The sequence below is a fragment of the Leptosomus discolor genome, chromosome 11 (genome assembly GCF_034619465.1).
Source record: "Leptosomus discolor isolate bLepDis1 chromosome 11, bLepDis1.hap2, whole genome shotgun sequence".
Taxonomy (NCBI): domain Eukaryota; kingdom Metazoa; phylum Chordata; class Aves; order Leptosomiformes; family Leptosomidae; genus Leptosomus; species Leptosomus discolor.
In genome coordinates, this window is record NC_141401.1 from 15,809,502 (window position 1) to 15,829,898 (window position 20,397).

Here is a 20,397-nt window from a genome sequence, read left to right on the forward strand (position 1 = left end):
TATTGTTGCACCTGAGGCAGGGTGAAGTGTCACCTCTGCTGCCCGGGGACATTCAGCAGGGCGTGCAGTTAACAAATGACCTGATCCTCGGTGACGGCGCCGAGCAAACACACCTCAGGTGCAGCAACACCCTGGTATGTGGCGCCGGCGTATTTCCCGGAGTTCAGGCACAATGGCCTGTGACAGGTTCCAGCAGGGTTTAGGCACAGCCGCCGAGGGCTGCCGCCAGAGCCCGGCACGAACCTCGCGAGCCTCCGGAACGCTGGGTTTTGGATCCCCACACACCCTCAGCAAGCGTCAATGTTATCGTGGAGAGGCGGCCGACTTTACAGCAAGCTTTAAGTCAACGAGGAGATGCCTTGCTCACAGCAAATAATTACGTCACAATATCAGGACAAAGTTTCAGGTAACAACTGCAACTAGACTAATAATACAAAACCCTTCCAGGTTTTAACATTCGTTTTACTCCTCACCGTGGATATTTGCTTACTTTTTGCCTCTCTCCCAACCAAGGCAGTGAAAGGATTCAGTTTAACCTTCAGGTCCTCATGCATCAGCCTTTGTGTGGCTTTTAATCCCTGGGAGAGCACTTTTTAATTAAAAAGCCCCTTGATTTGAATTTTTAACTAGCTCTGTCTGCAGCGTGACGGGGAAAACGCCTGCCTCTGCGCCGAGAGCGCTTGGAAAGAGGTTTTCCAACAGGAAACCACCTGAAAGAGTTAAAGCGGGAGATGAGCAGCCGAGGCCAGCCTGCCTCCCAGCCCCGAGGAGGGGAGAGGTCTCCCGGCGTGGTAAACAACTCCATCACCGCCCTACCTCCCTCGCCGCCGCCTGGTTTTACCGGAGACCTCCCCAAGAGTACCACTAACCCCCCCCCCCCCCCCCCAAGCGGAACCTACTTGGGGAAGGGCGGCTGGACCCAGCGGCCAGCCCAGCTCCCCCGGCCCCCACCCCGGCCCCACCCGCCCGAGCAGACGGTGAGCTCCAGCCCACCCCTTCCCGCTTCGGTACCGGCCCCCAGTGCAGGCCGGGCCCCAGGACCGGTATTCCCCCCCCCACCCCCGCACCCTCGGTACCGCCCCCCTCCTCAGCCCCTTTGGTACCACCCGCCCGTCCCCCCCCCCCGCCCCGCGTAGCCGCCTCAAGCTCCCCACCCCCCTCCCCGGCGGGGCGAACGGGGCCGTTACCTCCCGTAGGCCCCGGGAGCGGGTCACTGCCGGCCCGTGCGCGGCCGCCTGGGCTCCGCCCGCAGCACAAGCTCTTTCCTTCTTCGCCGCCGCCCCCCCCCCCGCGCCGCGCCGCGCCGCCCCTCCTCAGCCCAGCCGGAAACGGGGCGGCGGAGGCGGTGCCCAGCAACGGAAGCTCCCGCCCCACTTCCGGGTACGGCCCCGGCAACGGAAGGCAAGCGCCACGGACTCACACCCGGAAACGACCGAGGGGAGGAAAAAGGAGGTGGAGCCGCCAAGGGCCGGAAGCCAATGAAATAGCGAAGCGAGAGGTGGCTTCCGGTTCCGGGGGTATAAAGAGGCGGGCGCGGGGCCGGGCGCGGCAGTCAGTGAGGAGGAGCCGCTGTAGGGTGAGGGAGCGCGCGCGGGTGGGGGCTGGGGCGGCGGGTCCCCCCTCGTGGTGGGGCTGGGGGCCCCGGGGGGAGGGCTTTGTGTTGGGGGTCTGCTTTATTCCCTCAGGGCTGTGTTAAAGGTGGGTGCGGGCGGGCACCCGCGCTGGTCCCCTCAGGTGCTTGGGCAGGGAGCGGGAAGGGCCTGTGCTTGTCTTCCCCTTGGCTTCTCAGGGGCTGCACATATATATATGTGTGTGTTTTGGGGATAAGTAGGTGCTGTCCCTCCCTGGTGTCTCCACTTAACTCAAACTTTCAAGACTCCTCCATGTCCCTTCCCACCTTAGATCCCTCAGCACTGCTGCTGAGGCGCCCTACAGGGTTAAGTCCTTTCAGGCCTGTAGTGCGTGGGGATAAGTGTCAGGGCTCCTTGATGTTCCTGCTTTGTTCCCTCTGAGGAGGGACTCTGTGACACCTCCCTGTCCCTCCTCACCCCAGGTCTGGTCAGCATGGCAGATGAGGAGATTGCAGCTCTTGTGGTGGACAATGGCTCCGGCATGTGCAAAGCAGGCTTTGCAGGGGATGATGCCCCCCGTGCTGTGTTCCCCTCCATTGTGGGGCGTCCCCGGCATCAGGGTGTCATGGTGGGTATGGGGCAGAAGGACAGCTATGTGGGTGATGAGGCCCAGAGCAAGAGGGGCATCCTCACCCTGAAGTACCCCATTGAGCATGGCATTGTCACCAACTGGGATGACATGGAGAAGATCTGGCACCACACCTTCTACAATGAGCTGCGCGTTGCCCCAGAGGAGCACCCTGTCCTGCTCACTGAGGCCCCCCTGAACCCTAAGGCCAACCGGGAGAAGATGACCCAGATCATGTTTGAGACCTTCAACACCCCAGCTATGTACGTAGCCATCCAGGCTGTGCTGTCCCTCTATGCCTCTGGCCGCACCACTGGCATCGTCATGGACTCTGGGGATGGTGTGACCCACACTGTGCCCATCTACGAAGGCTACGCGCTGCCCCACGCGATCCTGCGTCTAGACTTGGCTGGCCGTGACCTGACCGACTACCTCATGAAGATCCTCACGGAACGGGGCTACAGCTTCACCACCACGGCCGAGAGAGAGATTGTGCGGGACATCAAGGAGAAGCTCTGCTATGTTGCTCTGGACTTTGAGCAGGAGATGGCTACAGCTGCCTCATCCTCCTCCCTGGAGAAGAGCTATGAGCTGCCTGATGGGCAGGTGATCACCATTGGGAACGAGCGTTTCCGATGCCCTGAGGCCATATTCCAGCCCTCCTTCCTGGGCATGGAGTCCTGCGGTATTCACGAGACCACCTTCAACTCCATCATGAAGTGCGACGTGGACATCCGTAAGGACCTGTACGCCAACACCGTGCTGTCCGGGGGTACCACCATGTACCCCGGCATCGCTGACAGGATGCAGAAGGAAATCACGGCCCTGGCACCCAGCACCATGAAGATCAAGATTATTGCCCCGCCGGAGCGGAAATACTCAGTCTGGATCGGTGGCTCCATCCTGGCATCTCTGTCCACCTTCCAGCAGATGTGGATCAGCAAGCAGGAGTATGATGAATCCGGCCCCTCCATCGTCCATCGGAAGTGCTTCTAGAGGGACTGCTGGCAGTCACCTGAGTGCTGTCCTCGCCTGGACGTGGGCTAGGGCACCCTCCTCCTTCCACGTTGGACCACAATTGTTCGACTGTTACTTATTTTATGTTTTAACTAATTTGGTGAGATACTGACTAGCGACGTTTGCATTTCAATGGCCCGTTAGGCTGTAGTTCTCCTGTGGCTGGCTAGCCGCTTCTCCTCCTCAGTGAGGCTCTCTGGGCCTTGGAAGGGGACAGGGGGGTTGTTCACTTTTCCTCTGTAACACTGCTAGGATGACACTAAAATTAGACTTGTCACCTTTAGGTTTGTCACAAGTTTGTAGGAAAACAAATAAACTTCTTAGGCTTTAAAAACTGTAAGAGGTCGTTTTGCTTTCTTGTGGGTGGCCCCTCAGTCTCCTTGCTGCAAAGAATTATTGTGCAATACATGGTTTGGGACTTAAACCCAGCCTGTAGCTGCCTCCTTAAAACTTGGAAAACAATTTGGGCTGTGATTCTGTGTAATGGCACCTTTTAAAGCTGCCTGGGGCTGTGCCGTCTGTTTTAAGAGCTGTTAGGGAGGAAAGCTTGACTGGTATGTGGCTCTTGCAGCTTTTCTCTACTTTCATGGTAACTTGGCTTTTTTTAGAACACAAACAGCTCCTCTTGTCAGAAAAAGTTGGCGCCTGGGTGCAGGTTTTGGTGACTGGAGGAGCAGTGGCGTCTCCTTTTTTGGGAGAGGGTGACAAGATGCAGCAGCAGATCGCGCTGAAGCTTGCTCTGCTCGGGGGAGCTGGTCCCCCTGCTCCGGGGGGCTGCCTACAGGAGCTTCTCTTCCATGGGAAAGGCTAGCAACCCTTAATTAAGTATTGTTAATTAAAAGGGGGGGATCCCGCGGGGAACCTCACAGCGCCAGCCTCGACTGCGGCGCGAAGTGCGTGCCTCTCGCCGCCCTCCTGCTTTTAAACCCTCAGCCCGCTGCCTATTGGCTCGTTGCAGTTCGTCAGGCTAGGGCCAGCCAATCGGCAGCTTCCCCACCTCGGAGCCGCCTACCGGCCGAGCTGGCTTTCCCTGAGGGACTCCGTTTCCCAGGGTGCACCGCGCAGCCCTTCCGCTTCCGGTGCGCCCCGGGGCTGCGGGTAGAGCGGGGCTGCGGGGCGGGAGGGGGCTGGGGCCACTGGGACCCCTCGCTGAGCGGCCGCGGTGCCTCGCACCACCCCCGCCTCTGCTCCGCCGGCTCTGTGCCGGGAAACGGGGCTTTCGGTGGCTGGGGAGGGGGTGTGCTTGCCAGGAGGGCCGGGCCGGGCCTTGCTCTTGGCTCCTCGCCTTCCTCGGCTGAGTGTTGAGGCTGGCAGGGGTGTTTCTGCCGTCTCGGTAGCTTCAGTTATGGCTTAAGACTGAGGTAGGAACCGAAAAAGCGTGGCTGTGTGTTGGTCAGCCCCCCTGTTAGTTTCCTGCATGCTTCCCAGCAAGGGTGGGGCCTGTGGATTTATAACGTGTTTGTCTGGTTAGTGGAGAGTCTTACTTTGGCTTGTTTTCCTTCACTTCCAGAGCTCTGTGGGTCTTTAATTGGCTTGGCTCTGCTCGGTGAGGAGGCTGAAATGTCCCTGCCGGAGTGGCACATCGCGGTGAAGCTGGCAGATCAGCCGCTGGCTCCCAAATCCATCTTACGTTTGCCAGAGACGGAGCTGGGAGAATGCCCGCTCGGTGGATGCAGCATCTCGTACCTCAAGCAGCTCATCACAGGCAAACTGCAGGAGTCCGTCCCAGACCCTGAGCTCATCGGTGGGTGCCTGTGTGGGTCCTGTCAAAGTCCTACCGCTTGGGGCCACCCTCTTCCTCTCTTCACTACCGCCTGTTAGCGGTGCTGGGCTGGTGGGAAGGCTTGGCACACCCAGATGGGCAGGGCTTGGGGGGCTCAAAACGCTTTCCAGAGACTGCTACGCCGCAGTGGTCTTAGTACCTTGCGGTTTGGATGGTATGTTCTGCGTCTGCTTGGGGTCACAGTGCTCCTGCCGTGTCGGTGCCCTTGTTAGGAAATGGTTTGACTTGCTAACACGAGCATGTCCTTGTGAGTTCTCTTGTGAGACCTGTGAGAGCGGTCGGCTTTTCTAAAGGAGGTGACAAAGCCATGTTCTGTGAATCTCAGCTCTGTGATTTCTTCCCTCAGTCTCAGCTCTGTAACTTCCCTGTGTTCTGGCGTCCCACGTGAAGCAGATACACGTGGAGCACTAGCCTGCGGGCAATCCTCACTTAAAACACTGCAGGCCCTTTCTAGGTGGGCCATAAATGTTTGTCTTTAGATGTTTCTCTCTCCTAGATCTGATCTACTGTGGCCGTAAGCTGAGGGATGACCAGACGCTCGATTTCTATGGCATCCAGTCTGGCTCCACTGTTCATGTCCTGCGCAAGTCCTGGCCTGAGCCTGATCAGAAACCAGGTGAGGGGGAGACAGTGTGGGTTACTGCTTAGATCTCCTTGGGATGTGTTTGGTGGGCGTCTCCTGTGGCTGAGGAACATCCTCTTGTGATTTGTTTCCGGGAGGCTGATGTGAGGTTTGGAGGAGGAACTAATTGATACATTTCTGTGGCAACTCTCCACCTCTAACAGCTGCAAATGAGTGTTAATGTTTTCTTGCTGACGGAAGAGTTAAGGAATGAGCTACGTAATGTGGAGAGCGAATATCCTTTCCTTAATTGACCGTGACCAATTTTAGGGTGTGGCCAGAGTTGGGAACAAAGCAACTGATTACTCAGCTTGAGGGGTGAGCAGGCTTGTGTGTGTTTCTGGTCTGCCTGACTGTAGAATAAGATGGGTTAGTTTAAAGTTGTTGCTTTAATACGGGATATGTCTGTGTATTTTTGTATATCTGGAAGCTGAGAGTACAGTTACTTGTTAGACTGTGGTAACTGTACTGAGACCATCACAGTCATTAGTCTGTGCCCTTCCTCTCTGGGTTAGCTGAATCCGGGGGCATTAAAGAATTGCCACTGCAGAAGTCCCAGTGACGTGTAAGATGGCTGGTAAAGCTGACAGAGGGAGAACTGTGTATTGTTCTGTGGTTTTTCCTCCCTCAGAGCCTGTGGATAAGGTGGCAGCAGTACGGGAGTTCCGGGTCCTTCACACTGCCCTGCACAGCAGTCCTGCCTACAGAGATGCAGTGAGTTGGGGCTTCATACCGTGCTGTCTGGGTGTCTTTTGTCTGTCCCCTCTCTCTGAAGAGAGTCCCCCAGTGGAACCTCATTGTGTGACGCTGCTGGTCTGCTCTGATTTCTCTGGCAGGTCTTCAAAATGCTGGGGAATAAGGAGTCGCTGGATCAGATCATTGTAGCTACTCCCGGCCTCAGCAGTGACCCTGTTGCTTTGGGTGAGTCCAGACGTGATCCAGAGGATCTGAGGAAAGTCAAATGAAGAGTCTGTGTTTAATTCCTGGCACGGGGAAGGGAGAGTTTTCCCTTCTCTGGAGAAAGTGCCTTTTCAGTCCCTTTGTGGAGCATAAGAGTCAGTGCCTGCTCGGGTGTCGGCTGTGGTCCGTTGGTGATGTGCGGGGAAGGACACTGGCTTCAGAGGGGTTAGGGAACACGGAGCCCAAAGGAGGGCAGTGGGGATGGATGCTTTCTCCCCGCTGCAAAGCGTGACAAAGATGTTCATTAAACATGCTCCCTTGTTCTGGCCGGGGTGTTACTGGCCTTTTGGGCACATGGCTGTGAGGCAGGTGGAATATGGGATGCGGTCACAACCTGGCTGGAGTGAGCTGGGTGCCGGATTTGGTCCTGCCCTTAAGGTGGAGCTGTCTATGCTGGAGCACAGCCCGTGGGATCTGCTGGGAAAGCCCCGTCCCTTGGGTGTGTGGCTGTGATGGAGAGTCTCTCCAGGAAGACCTAAAAGGCTTCGGAAAGAATAATAATGTGTTTGTGGTGTCTGCTAGTGACTCAGTTCCTGAAAAACAATTAATTATTTTGGTTTTTCCCATGGCTTTTGTTTGACTGGCTCCTGTTTCTTGTATCCTGTCTCTTACTCGTCACGTTTCCTGGTCCCTCCCAGGAGTCCTACAGGACAAGGATCTCTTTTCAGTGTTTGCAGACCCCAGCATGCTGGACACGTAAGTTCACGTCAGCTGGTGCAGTGACTAAGCAGTGCCTTTGTTGCACTCTTGTGCAGGCTGCGTCTCTCTGGGTGGGAGAGAGAGTTCTGCTCCTGTCTGCTTGTACAGATGCACCAGGCCAGAGGGTCAGGGTAGGACACTTGTTCCTCAGCAGCAGGAAGGAGGGAGCTGATGCTTCATACCCATGTACCTCCACTCTAGGATTAAACCAAAGGATACTTAGTGGGAGGCAGGGCCGTCATCGCCTCCAGATTGTGGGTTCAAATCTAGAGCTGGTTGCTCGCAGCAGGGAGTTGCTCCCATGAGATCATATGGGAGATGTGTACCATGGGAGGGTCGACACGGGATCAGGAAGGAGCCCCAGCTTCTTCAGCTGCGTGGAACAGTGTGGGGAGGTGTTTGTTGCTGGACAGCCAAAGGCAGAGGTGGGATGGCTGTGCCGTAAGTTCTTCACCAGTGTCGAGCTGCTGGTTTCTTAGTTGCCCCGTGTACAGGATTCATTCTTCCACTCTTTGTCTCCAGGCTAATCCCAGCTCACCCTGCGCTTGTGAATGCCATTGTCCTGGTTCTGCACTCGGTGGCTGGCAGCACCCCCCTCCCAGCCCCAGAAACGTCCTCCCGAGGCATGTCCTCTGGCTCCTACCGGGACATGCCAGGTACGTTCAGCCACGCAGATGAGCGGGGAACCTGCACAAATGATGTGCTGCAGGATGTGCAGACAAATTTGTGCTGTGCTGCCACAGTCATCCCCAGGCTGGAAGGAAAAGAGGTTGGGGTGCCTGAGCTGGAAGCATGCCCTGTGGTTTGATAGATTTTTGCGTTGTTTGGGACTCGTCTGGGGCACTTGGGCCTCAGGGCCTATCCCAACCAAGCACGTATAATGACTGTTGGTAGCAGAGTGCTGTGCCCTCTCGTGCAAATGGTGGGCCTGACCTGTCTTCCACTGACCTGCTGCACGTCAGCTTGTTGGTGCTGAGGCCTCTGTCCTAAGTAGCGTATTAGCTGGGGATGAGCCTGGTTGCATGGCCAAGGACTCTGCAGGATTCTCATCTGGTGCCTAATTCCTGCCAGCACCCAGTTTCCTGCATCTGTTGATTCTCCTTTCTGTTGCAGGTGGCTTTCTCTTTGAAGGTCTCTCTGATGACGAAGATGATTTCCACCAGGTAAGCGGCCAGGTCAGGCATTGGAACTTGCAGTATGGGTTTAGGTTTTCTGTCTTTCTGTCTTGTCAACGGCGTGAGCTGCTCTGGTTCCTAGGGGTGTTGTGGAGACAAACATATTGACTGTGGTGTGCTTGGATGCTGTTTGTGTTTGGATTTTCTTGAGTGCAGGGGTAGGGTCACCACAGAAGAATGCAGAAACACAACTTGCAACTGCACTTGTCCTTAGTAAATGCTTCCGTAGCCAAATTGATGCAGAGACAGTTGTGCGCAGACGAGCATGGCTGAGAACATGGGAGTGTTGGTTCCTGCCCTTCTTCTGCAATATAAAGAGGTTTTCCTCTCCAAAGGACAAAATATTTTGCAAGAGAAATTGCATACTTAAGCCAAAAAAGTGCTCGTCAACAGCTAATTGTTTTGTTACAGGCTAATAATACTTTGTTTTTAAGCTGATGGATGTTATATTTAAAAGGTTTACTGCCAGTTTCCACAGCTTTGTAACAGCTGAGTTTGTGGGAAAAAAAGCACATCCTTTTCTGTCATGTTTATTATTTAAAAGTTTGGCACTTGTGAGTTTCAGGTGTTGTAGGAAAGGGATTCCTGGGAATGATCACATGAGCCAGATTTTACTGGGACAGACACCGACGTCAGAGATGTGGGTTGTTTGTTTTTTTTCCCCTCCATGCAGAGCACAAGATCCACACCATCCAGCAGCACTTCTGGTTCCCGCCCAGCCTCCCTTGGCTACGCCGGGGCTGCTGGACCCCGGCCCATCACCCAGAGCGAGCTGGCGACCGCGCTGGCGCTGGCGAGCACCCCAGAGAGCAGCTCCCACACACCCACCCCTGGCACCCAGGTACGGCGGCAGCACAGCAGCTGGGGAGAGCCTCGTGGGCCGTCCAACCAGCGCTTGGCCGAGCGCAAGCCCTGCTCCGGTCCGCGAGCCCTCGCCGCGTTAGTTTCTCATGGCGGAGTTCTCTTCCTTTTGGGCTTGAGGCGTGATGGTGGGGTGCAGCAGGCGTTGCTCTGGGCTGGCTCCGATTCGGGTGACGAGTGTTCTGCTGATTGATGTGCAACTTATTTCCTCGTAGGGTCACTCCTCTGGGACCTCCCCAATGTCATCCAGTGTCCAGTCAGGAACACCCATCACCAACGACCTCTTCAGCCAGGCCTTACAGCATGCCCTGCAGGCCTCAGGGCAGCCCAGCCTGCAGGTCAGTGTCACCGCCTCTTCCTTCAGGAGCCTGTGAAAGCCCCATATCGCACTGAGTGTTGCAGGGTGGAGATGGTTCTGCCAGCTGCCTCCTGTGGCAGGAATTTAAGCTGAAAGGGGCATCACCAGAGAAATGCTTCTTGCAGGAGGCGTGATAAACTGATGCAAAAGTACTGGGCGGAAGTGGGACGGTGGGCTAGTGGTTTTGGGGGGTTTGCAGCAAGACTTTGAGCTTTCAAGATCTGTTTGCACGCTTAGCATTGCACTTGTGAGCTAGAGAGAGGCAGGAGAATGCAGCGTGGCAGAGTGGGCTGTGGAGAAGGCTCTTTTGTTTCTGCTTGGACTCTCGCACCTACCCTGAGCTGCTTTTGTTTCCTGTCTGTAGAGCCAGTGGCAACCACAGCTTCAGCAGCTGCGAGACATGGGCATACACGATGATGAGCTAAGTCTCCGAGCCCTGCAGGCCACTGGAGGGGACATTCAGGCTGCCCTGGAGCTCATCTTTGCTGGTGGGGCTCCCTAGCTTTTTTTGGGCAGGAGAGGCTGGACTGGTGAGTTGCACTGAGGCAGCTGTGACATTCCATGGTGTGGGACTTGGCCCTGAAACTCTTCTCTGCACTGGGGCTCCTCTCTCCAGCATGGAGCAGTTGGGGTGGCTGTTCCTTTCCTTGCAGGTGGGTAGTGCTGCTCCTGTTTGAGAGCACTGACCACGCTGAGGGCAGCTCCTCCTCCTCCAGATACCTTTCTCCAGCCTCCTCCTTCTGACCACCAGAGATGAGACCTCAGAACTTTGTCCAGCACGACGAAAGAGGTGTCTCTGTGTGTTGGAGAGATGTGGTGCCTACGGTTCTGCAGTCTTAGAGCTGTCAACACATTCTCCTGCCTGTTGTTTCATTCCTGCCCACTTGACATGCCTCAGTCTATCTTGTTCTGTTGTTGTTGTTGTCCCTCTGTGTCTGACTATTAAATAGACTGTATTCACTTGCCTGGTGTTTGGGTTGTGATCTGTCCCGGGTTAAGTTCCAGATGTGCGAGGCACAGTGCTCCTTGCGTGAAGGAAACTGGAGAAAATGCTTTGCTTGTTGTAGGACTGTTGGTATTTCAGCAGAGGGCACTCCTCTTACAGAGCAAAGCTGTATCTGGTAGGAGGGAGCAGTGTTTGGGGTGTAGCTGACCGGCGCAGCCATCCTGCCGTGTGCTACAAATGTTCTCCAAGAAAGTGCCCCAGAGAAGCATCACGTTTCCTTAATGGAAACCTGTTCTCAGTTGTGTTGGGTGAGGCTGGTAGAGTCCTGCGGGCTGACAAGAGTAAGGGTATAGGTGCAGGAGTTCGTGGCCACCACAAGGTGACAGTAAAAAAAAGACAAGCACTAGGGTTGAGGCAGTTGTCAGAGAGTGTGAGATGTTGCCAAATGACTTTGGGAGAAATGCTTCGCCTCTGACACAGGTTAGTCTGGCTGCAGCCAGTGTTTTCCAAAGGGTCTTCTTATCCTGGGTGCCACATTTGAGGTGCCTGGGACCTGAGCTGCGAAGGCAGTTAAAGGCATTTACCTGGAATTACAGTCAAGGGGAGCTGAGAGCAGCCAGAACCGCAGCTGGGCCTGACTTCACTCCGATTGCACCGTTGAGATTAACAAGGCATGAAAATGGGAGCTGCTTTGCCTGAGATGCCACCGCGCGTTACTAGGGAAGCTAAAAGCAGAAAATGCTTTCCCACCCTCAGGCTGCCTGTGCTCCCCTCTAATTCCTCTCCAGGCGCTAGGAGGATTGCTTGCTGATACGATCTCAGCTATCACCCAGCAAATGCTGGATTGTTCTCTCCAGGGTAGCCCCTTGACTGATAGACTTTAATCCTGTCTAGAGGATTAAGGCTCTTAGGAGGGAGGGACTGTTGTTATTTTTCAATATGTAGGAGAGATGTGATGGAGATAACTGGCTTTACTGACTCGGTGCACCCTTCTGGGTTGCTGCCCTCATTACTGCTGTGGAAACCCAGTCCAGCTGATAGCTATGACTTCACATGTATGAAAACTGATTAATTTGTTCCCATCCCTGGTGCCTTCGCTCCTTGCTTTGCTGGGGGAGTCGGTATCATGTGCACAGCATCCTCCCTCCCTTCCCCACTGTGGAGACAAGCCCTGCTGTCAGCTCTCAATCCTCTCGGGCTAACTGAGGATTAGCTGTATCGCAGATGCTGCTGCCCAAAGCTGGAAAGCATTTGCAGGCTCCCTCAGGACTTGCTGTGAGACCAGGGCGGCGGGTTTACTCTGCTGTACCATGTCAATTCTCAGCTTAGGCCAGCTTGGGATGTCCCAAAATCGTATATCTTTTCTGTCCTGACCTTGCTCTTATGATGTGATCACTTTGTTGACCCACATTTTGTATTAAGTAGGTTCTTTTGTTGTGATGGCTGTTTCTGCTGCTCCCTGTGTCCCCAGATAATTGACAATTGCCTGGATGTTTTGTATGGAAAGAACTTTTTTCTCTTTTTCTTTCACAAATTGTGTTACTTGGCTTGGAGTACCACATCAGACACATTCTCTGCCTGAACTGGCTATAGCAGAGAAGAACTTGGCACTGATGTCGTTCACGACACGACTGATGCGTGCGCTTCGCTTCCCTCATCTCGCCTGCCTTTGGCTGCCTAGAATAGATGTGCTCAGCAACCAGGCAAATTTAGAGATGCAGGGATGGGAAGAGAGGCTCTGCCTGGCACCTGCAGGGCTGGTGATGGAGGAGGAGGAGGAGGAGGAGGAAGGGAAACTTTGATGCAGGAGCTCTTGCAGGAGAGTGGAAGCTCAGAGATCCTCAGAACTGGCTCTGCAGCAGCCAGGTGAGCGCTGCCTTCCCTCCTGCTCTAATGGCCGAGGGCCTCCCAGCTTTGCGATGAAAGCGATGCTGGCAGCCACCTCTGTGTGCAGAGAGAGCTCAGCCGGCACAGCCTCTGCCAAGGGGGGGAAACCAGCCGGGGGGAGGCTGCAGGAGGCACACAGTTGGAGAGGCCCTTTGCCTGGGGTTAGCAGCCTAAATGTGGCTTTTGGGGACGTAGCATGTGGTCTTTTGTCCAAGCCAGTTGTCCCGACTTCTGCAGTGATTGGAGGAGCCTGTGTCCCAAGAGAGGTATCGAACAAAACTGGAATGACTCTGATATTGTCTGCTGAGGAAGCAGCTAAGTCCAGGCACTGGCTTGTCAGTGGCTGAACACAACAGCTTCTGCTCTTTGGGAGCAAATTGCAGGGCGCTGTCTCCTACCTGCCCGTTCCTTGTGGTCATCCTTGGTGCCACTGCCCTGACACCTTCTTCTCCTCCTTCTTTACCAGCTCTGGTTGCTCGTTCCATGTTTGGGTTAGAGGTGCCTCTGTTCTTGTTGGGTCTCGGCTTACCTGTATCCTGCCCGCATCCCCAATCTCCACCGCGCTCTGTTCACCGGCCAAACATCTGTGGCCTGACTGCCTCACCAGCCCTGCTGCGGGAGCAGACTGGGAGGTGCTTGGCTGACCCTTTGGAAGAGGTCGAGGTCAGACCACAGTTCCCCCACGTAAGCGCTTTCAGTAGGGACTTTCTGGTTCTGACATCAAAGAGAAATTTTTGGTTTAGTTCCTCCTTTGCCCGTAGCGGAGCTGACAAGGAAAGCGGTAACAGCGGGTGTGTTCAGTGGTGATGGTAGCAGCTGTTTGTACTCCTGGTTGTTTGTTCTGGTGCTTGACTGTCGGTGCTGGTGCACTGTGAACGCCTGCAGGGGTTGGCCGTTTGGCTGGGATCTAGGGTCTTCACCATATGCTTTTCTACTTGGCTGCCTTGATGGCTTTTTCACCCTTTTCACCTTGTCTCTTTCTGTCTAAGACAGTCCTGAGCTGACTGTCTCCATGAGGAGCCAAGCGGTGTCGTGGGGGGGGTGGTGGTGGTGGTAATTTTCCAGCAAAAGCATGAAATGGAGACAGAGCAGAATCTCCCAGGCTTCACATCTCTGATGGACTGTGTGACTGCCCGCCTCTGTCTTCCTCTGCTTTCACAATGATTCTGGAGCCTTCCTGTGTGTGATGTGAACACAACTGGCAAGATCTCTCCCGGGAGCGGACATTGATGTTTGAGATAATAATTGTTTATGTGCAGATGCAGTCTCTCTGGTGTGGGCGTGCTTGGGTGGTTTGTTGGATCAGATTGTAAACCGCCAAAGTTTCAAGCTCTTCAGCCTTGATTTCTGACTTCGAATGACTAGTGCTGGAGAGATTTCCCCGCGTCCTCCCACGTGTCTCCAGTATTTCAGAATAAATGTTTCTTCCTTGCTCTCCCAGCCAAACAGAGACTCTGAGTGTCCTCTCCTTGCAGCAGCCTGGCGCAGGAACCAGTTCTCTGTCTGGGCAAGGCTGCAGAACACCTTAAACTGGTGTTGCTGGTTTGCCCAGCTCCATCCACAAATAAATGTGCAGGAGCTGGTGGACTAACCCTCGCGATGCCCCTGGTCATCACAGATGTCTGTACTGAGCTGGGGGAACACCATTCTCTTCTCCCCAGCACAGTGTGGGGCTACACACCTTGGCCTTCCCGCTCCTCTCTGGCACATTCCTTCAGAAGATTGGTGAAGGTGACTTTCTCCAGTGCTCCAGGATGCAGTGGCTCAGCATTTCCCTTGGAATTTGTTAGGGCAGGAATGAGCTTGGGCAGCCTGGCAGGATACATCCATGTCGAGAGCAGCAGCAGGGAACTTGTCGGGCAGAGCCCTTGCCTGTTGATTTGCTTTCTTCGCTAAGGACTCAGCGGTTTCCTGGCTGCTTTCAGCTTTCACCTTGTGGGGAATGCCAAAATGTCGGGGAACACATAATCACTTTTAGTTTTTCTTCTTAAGTTAGTTTTGTGCCGGTTCAGTGAGCTGAACAGTCTCACTGAGAGGGCCAGGCTAGTGCCGGGGCAAAGGGAAGAGGAGGCAGCGGGACCTGGTGGCCTTTTCTTGGCAATAACAAAATCTTGGTCTTATTCTGTCTCAGGCAAACTTTTGAGGAAGGAGGAAAGAGTTTTACTGATGCTGGGCCAACAGATCAGGAGTAAGCCGAGAGCCCAAAGATCAGGGCAGGTGATACAGTGCAGCTTCGCAGCAGCCGGTGTCCTGTGGGACTCAGTCCCTTTCCTAGCGTGGTTCAACATTTTTCTTTAGAAGTGACGGAAGGAGAGCTTTGTGACTTCAGTCATCAAAGCATCCTTCTAAGGAACTGTGCTTTGCACAGCAAAGCATCACATGGCCTCTAACTGGAGAACAGCACAATGTCAGTGCTTTTTTGAGGCAACTGACTCTTATTTTAACTTGGTGAAAGCAGAAATGTACTGAAAATGTCACACCATGAAAATATTTCTATTTCCTAATATTTGCTTCTATATTTATAGTGTTCTAATATTTATAAATCACAGTGTTCATAAATAGTCCTTTGATTTATAGTAGTGCATGTAATTCTAGTTCTGGTTTACAATGATGCTTGAGTTTAAGAGTACGGTAAGCGAAAGGAAAGTTCAGAGGGAAGAAGGTAAGCATCCCCTGATGCGTCCTTTGAAGTCAAGACAATGGCTGAGCCCCTGGCTTTGAACATGAAGCTTCCTGACTCTAGTCCTCTTGAACTGAACCTGGAAACTTTAAATAAAATGAAACAACCCAATGCTCTTAAGGTGAAGCCAGGGATTTTGAGGAGCATTTCTGACCATGCAGTCTCTCTAGCTGACTTCTGGGTGTTCCAGGCTGCCAGCATGCAGAATGGTTGTCCCCAAATCACTTTGAGACTTTTTTTTTTTCCCCTACCACTGAAATAAATACCTTGTTGATTTAAGAGCATGGTCCTCTTGTCCAGCAGGGAGTGTTAGTTTAGGTGTTGAGTTTGGGGGAGAAGCTGGAGAGCTGTGGAGTTCTACTTCAAGGGTTATAAAAGCGTGAAATGGGTTATGTAAGACTAGAGCCAGAGTCTTCTGTCCTCCTGCGATGGCCAAGAACAGATGCTGCAGAAAAACTTAAGAACAGAGTGAGTAAAGAAAGGTCCATCGCTAATAAATTTTCCTGCATCCAGTTGCCTGAGGTTTAGGGACTTTTAGAGTTAGATATGGGGTGTTAATAGTTAGCAGACCCCACAACTTCTTTCTTTAAACACAGATAAACTTGTTGCTTCTGTGCCACCCCACAGCAAGGAGTCCTGTGGTTTAGCTGCAGGTTCAAAGTCAGTGACCCACAAGAGTGTTCAGCTGGACAGAGGGGATGATGTGCAGCTGTGGGACTGTGGCATGAGTCACTCCTGGGATGTCATGCTCTAAAGGGGTGGCGGTGGACCCAGTAAAGCTCTAACATTTAATTTTTGGGTGCCTGGGACTGCTGTGGCCACTGCAGCAGCAACAGGTGACGGGGATAGCTAGGGGAGTTGGGCAGTCAGGAAGAAAATTGCCACTGAATCTCGCTGAAGCAGAAAGGGTTGCTCGTGACAGCCGAGCTCTTTAATCCCCCAGCAGTGCTGAGCCTGCTGCCCTGCCATCCTGCAGAGCAGACTCCAAACTGTTTTTGCTAATTGGTTTGTTTGCATACAGCCCGGTTCCAGGGAAGAGAAGGAGTGCTGACCATCCTGTCTCTGCGGGATTCCTTTCTGAGGTGTAGCTCTCTAGCATTAAATGTTTTAATCCCAAAGGATCCTCGGTTGTGTGTAATTTAATCGTCCTGTGAATCCTGCCGGCTGCTGTCTGGTCATGCGAGTTCATGTCCGTTTATTCTTCCTCCACTTCATTTTTTTTTATTATTCTTTTCCTTCTCTCCCAAAGTCTGTGACCTGGTAGCTTATCGCTTTCCCAAATAAGCCGGGTGGGAGCGACCTGAACACATAATAGCCAGGAAGCAGGTGATAGGCATGGAGCCTGAACAAGGAAGGGCAGATCAGAGGCAGGAAGAAAGAGGATCTCTTCCCTACCTAGGCCAGTGTCCCTTTCAAGAGTTTTGACAGGTCACTGGAAAAACCAAGTCAAACGGGTCCAGCCTGTGGTGAGATCCTTGAGCTGTTCCCAGTCTCCTGCTGGAAGAAATGGAAGGCTTCCTGTGTCTGATGGAAAGAGAAACCAGTGCATCTGTGGTGCCGAGCCTTTGGGTCACCGGGCAGGCTCTGGATTTAGAGCCAAGGACAGTGCTGAACGGCAGCACTTACCTTCTGCGTCATTTGGCCCAGGGTTGGCTAGCAGGGGCCAAAACAGGAAGGAGGAGCAGGAGATAGAGCACTTCTTAGATGTCTCTCCCTTCCTGGCCAGACACATAACCACTGCTGGAAGTACTTGAACACGATGAGGTCAAATTAATATCTTTAAAACAGTTTACTTTCCTCAGCAGCCTCCGCTTAATTTTACGTGCCTGGCCAGCTTGGAAGAGACTCTGTTGGCGTTTTTCTCAGCAGCAGTTTGAAATGGCTTCTTGGGGACCAGGTGACTTGCTTTGATTCCCCAGAGAAAAATGTGGACTTAAATTCCAACCTGTATTACGGCAGGGGATGGGAGAGCACATTGGAGAGACTGAACCTTAACTCAGGTTACTAAGAGGACCTTGTGGAGTTGATAAAGGGGGCTTATAAGCTTGTTTATGGGTTGGTGGGTGTTGGACCCTTCTTAGGGCCTTTCAGAGCAGCTGGCAGACGTGGGGTTGCTGATGAGGCTGCTTTGCCCGCTGCTGAAACTTAGCCGTTCCTGCAGGAGATCGTGGTAGCAGCTCTGCAGCATGTGGTGATGCTGCCCTGACATCCAGGACCCGCCAGGAAGCAGAGGAGCACAGCAGTCAAGAAAAGAAACACCAAGAGTTGCAGGTAAGGAGAACACAGTCTGGCCTGCTGGGCCCTCGTAGGAAGACAGAGCTGACACACTGTGCAGCATTAATATATAAACGTGCAGCTCATGGTGGGAGTGTGGCAGATCAATCTCAACAAAGCAACTTATTTCTGGTCTTTTTTGGTTTAACTTTCTTTTAGTTGGACAGGACTCTGCCTTGGATTTTATTTACTCTGCCTGAAGCCTTTGGCATCCCTCTCTGAGGGGCACAGACACGCTTGGTGGCCTGTGTCACTGGTCTGTTCTACCTCCTTCCTGCTCTGTCAGTGAGTTCTCACTGAATCGCTGCTGACAGCGCTGCTTGTTAGTGTGATGAGCGTTCAGATGAAACGTGGTTTCAGATGAAACGTGGTGAGGTGTGGTTCAGGGTCGTGTAGATGAACCGAGTTTCTGGCCAGTCCTCAGGCAGGACCTCCGCAAGCTGCTGCGGTCAGTGAGTAGTGCTGTGAAGCTCTGATGTGGGAGGTCCTGCCTGGGGTCAGCCCCAGGGGTTTCCTTAGCAGCGGAGGGGAAAGCAATGAAGAAGGGGAGTCCCAGCGAGGGGGTTTGTGCTGCTTTCCAAGGAGTTGAGTACAAGGTGGCTCTGCTGCAGGTTTTCTTCGGCAAGTCAAAGGGGTTTGGCTACTAGAAAAAGATGTCCTGGGGAACGTGGTTCCTTCACCCCTTCCCTGACTGACTTGTAAAGTCCTGGGGATGGTATTCAGCACGTGGGGGCTTCCAACCGCTTTGGTGACACTTCTTGATTAACTGTGCTGTCCTTCAGCATCATGGCAGAACTGAGGGGAAGGCATACCGACTGATCAGCTGCCCCCAGACTCAGTCCAGCTTATGGAGATGAGCTTGCATGCAAACAGCATGCCTGGAGGGGCTGAAGGGTTGGCAGCCATTGCAGGGCTGTGGCTTTAGGAGGGGATGGCTGAGGTTGAGGCTGATGTCTGCAAGGAACGTGAGTTGGGGGGAGGACTCCTGTGTTGAAAGCAGAATGTGGCAGCTTGCTGATAAATGATCCACTTCCCACCTCACTTGGTTATCTGGGGACTGAAAGACCTGTTGGTTAGTGCCAAAAGAAACGGTGAGTGGAATTTTTTTCCTCTCAAAGTCCATGCTTATGACTAGACTTGTTCCCGAAGGCAAAAAGCAAGGAGTAAGAAATAGAAACTCCGATCTTCCAAAGCTCTACAATGGTCATTATACTTGGGTCCCAGCCTCGTGGGACATCAGTCCCTCCTGCAGCAGGGTCCCTGCAGAGGCGGAGTTTAACAGAGGATTTCCCATGGTCTGTGTCAAAAATGCCTACGTGTGGCATGACGTGCCCGGTGAACACCCTCAGCCACTTGTGCCATGTTCAAGAAGGTCCCTCTCTCTACTGTTCTGAGGCTGCCATGGCTGATAACAGCCAGCGATTGAGATGTGCTTGTCAGGCTTCTGGAACAGATGGCACAACAGAGAAAAGATCTTGCCTGGCTTTCGCAGGGATGAGTATGTTTGTGGTGTTGATACTTTTTATTCCATGGAAGATTTGACTGTGTACAAACCTATCACACCTCCTGGCTGTTTTCCCAGGTCACGTTCCTGGCCTAGGATTAGCAGGAGATAGCTGACATGTTCTTGTGAATAACATGGTAATATACCTGGTCTTACTTAATGGAGAGATGCCAACTAAAACGGGAGGTTTCGTAATAGTTAGACTGCCTGGGCCACAAACATTCAAGCAGTCTGGCTCCTCTGCAGTGATGAATAAAACTGTTTCTCTTAAGGAAAAATCTGTGCTTTATGATTTTTACGAGATACTTGGGGGAGGCTGCCTTCTGATCCATGTTGGAACTGAGTAGCATGATCTGGAAGATACTGCACATCATTTGCACTGTGGAAGTTTTGAAACTTGAGTGAAGCAGACGGAAACCTCTGCAGGAGGGGACTGATCGGGGAGTTCATGCCTGGAATCCAATTGCTTGTGTACGCATTCCTTGTCGGTAGTGGAGAACACGGCGTGTGGCCAAGCAGGTCCTGAGCAAACAAACTCGCTCAGAGAAGTGCTCGCCTGCTTTGGGCCGGGTGCATGTGTACCTAATGCACAGGGGGGTTCTGGCTGCAGTCAGGGCACTGATCTGTGTTCAGCACCTCCTGCAAACTGGTACAGGATTGGAGCAACCGTGAAATCAGCTCTGTGCTCCTCTTGAGTGTACAGACTGGGTGCTTCTCGAGCGAACGTCTGTGAGAGTCCTGCCTGTGGGGAACTTGTGGTGGGGTTGTTTTCCCAATGCATTGCACAGTGTGTATTGTGCCACTGCCTTGACCCTCCAGATCATGCCTGTGTGTCGCAGTCACCTTCCCAGTGTTGTCCTGTGCAGTGATCTGATGTTTCCACGTCTGTGGGAGTCAGGCTCACCCCAGCTATCAGTCACGTTGCTGCCCTGAAGGAGCTTGTGGGGAGGAAAAAGGACGCTAAGGGGAGCTGTAGCTTCTGGAGGCAGCAAAGGCATTTGGGTGAAAGCTCAGTTTTAATGAAGACCGTTTGTTTGAAGAGTTGTAACCAGCATTTTGGGTGGGATGCTCCTGCATACCTGCGTGTTCCACCGCCGTCACTTTTTTCTCCTGCTGTGGGCTCCTTTGCTGGTGAGCAGCATGCAGAGATCTCACACAGCTTTGGTTTTGGTTGATATGCACCAAGTTGTCAGAGTCTCTTGCTTAGCAAAAGCAAAAGGTGCTACAGCCTCTTTCTGAATCCAGGACCACAATACAGCCATGCTTATGGGGTCAGCTCCTGGTCTAGGACATGGAGTGGTGTTGTGTGTTGTAGAAAGAGCCCAGAGATGAATACTTCCAAAGTTGGGGGACTTTGAAGCTGAGTTTTATACACACGAGCACTGTATTTGGCTGTAGGTGGAAAAAACCCTAAAGCTAACCATGCAGAGTC

General features: G+C 53.2%; 2 protein-coding genes across 4 annotated transcripts; both read left to right on the forward strand.

The window, feature by feature from the left end:
- The first annotated feature begins 1,546 nt into the window (after positions 1–1,546).
- Positions 1,547–3,556, forward strand: LOC104351999 (actin, cytoplasmic type 5). Its single transcript, XM_086471802.1, has 2 exons — positions 1,547–1,576; positions 2,054–3,556. The coding sequence occupies exon 2, from the start codon at positions 2,065–2,067 to the stop codon at positions 3,193–3,195; it is 1,131 nt and encodes a 376-aa protein (XP_086327928.1). The 5' UTR covers positions 1,547–1,576; positions 2,054–2,064; the 3' UTR covers positions 3,196–3,556.
- A 986-nt stretch (positions 3,557–4,542) lies between these two features.
- UBL7 (ubiquitin like 7) lies at positions 4,543–10,637 on the forward strand. Of its 3 annotated transcripts, none has more exons than XM_086471610.1 (12): positions 4,543–4,577; positions 4,727–4,960; positions 5,496–5,615; positions 6,253–6,335; positions 6,458–6,542; positions 7,220–7,277; positions 7,803–7,936; positions 8,394–8,443; positions 9,129–9,296; positions 9,532–9,654; positions 10,039–10,204; positions 10,391–10,410. In XM_086471610.1, the coding sequence occupies exons 2-11, from the start codon at positions 4,777–4,779 to the stop codon at positions 10,174–10,176; spliced, it is 1,143 nt and encodes a 380-aa protein (XP_086327736.1). In that variant the 5' UTR covers positions 4,543–4,577; positions 4,727–4,776; the 3' UTR covers positions 10,177–10,204; positions 10,391–10,410. The 3 variants fall into 3 exon arrangements, with proteins under 3 accessions (XP_086327736.1, XP_086327735.1, XP_009956519.1); XM_086471609.1 differs by lacking the exon at positions 10,391–10,410 and adding an exon at positions 10,328–10,349; XM_009958217.2 differs by having other exon boundaries at positions 10,039–10,637.
- The last annotated feature ends 9,760 nt before the right edge of the window (positions 10,638–20,397 follow it).

Excerpts from the sequence above, each read along its gene's own strand:
- UBL7 (XM_009958217.2), top strand. The coding sequence starts at position 4,777 with ATGTCCCTGCCGGAGTGGCACATCGCGGTGAAGCTGGCAGATCAGCCG. Across the intron at positions 5,616-6,252 it reads TGAGCCTGATCAGAAACCAG|AGCCTGTGGATAAGGTGGCA; the intron begins GTGAGGGGGAGA and ends TTCCTCCCTCAG. Across the intron at positions 8,444-9,128 it reads ACGAAGATGATTTCCACCAG|AGCACAAGATCCACACCATC; the intron begins GTAAGCGGCCAG and ends CCCTCCATGCAG.
- LOC104351999 (XM_086471802.1), top strand. The coding sequence starts at position 2,065 with ATGGCAGATGAGGAGATTGCAGCTCTTGTGGTGGACAATGGCTCCGGC.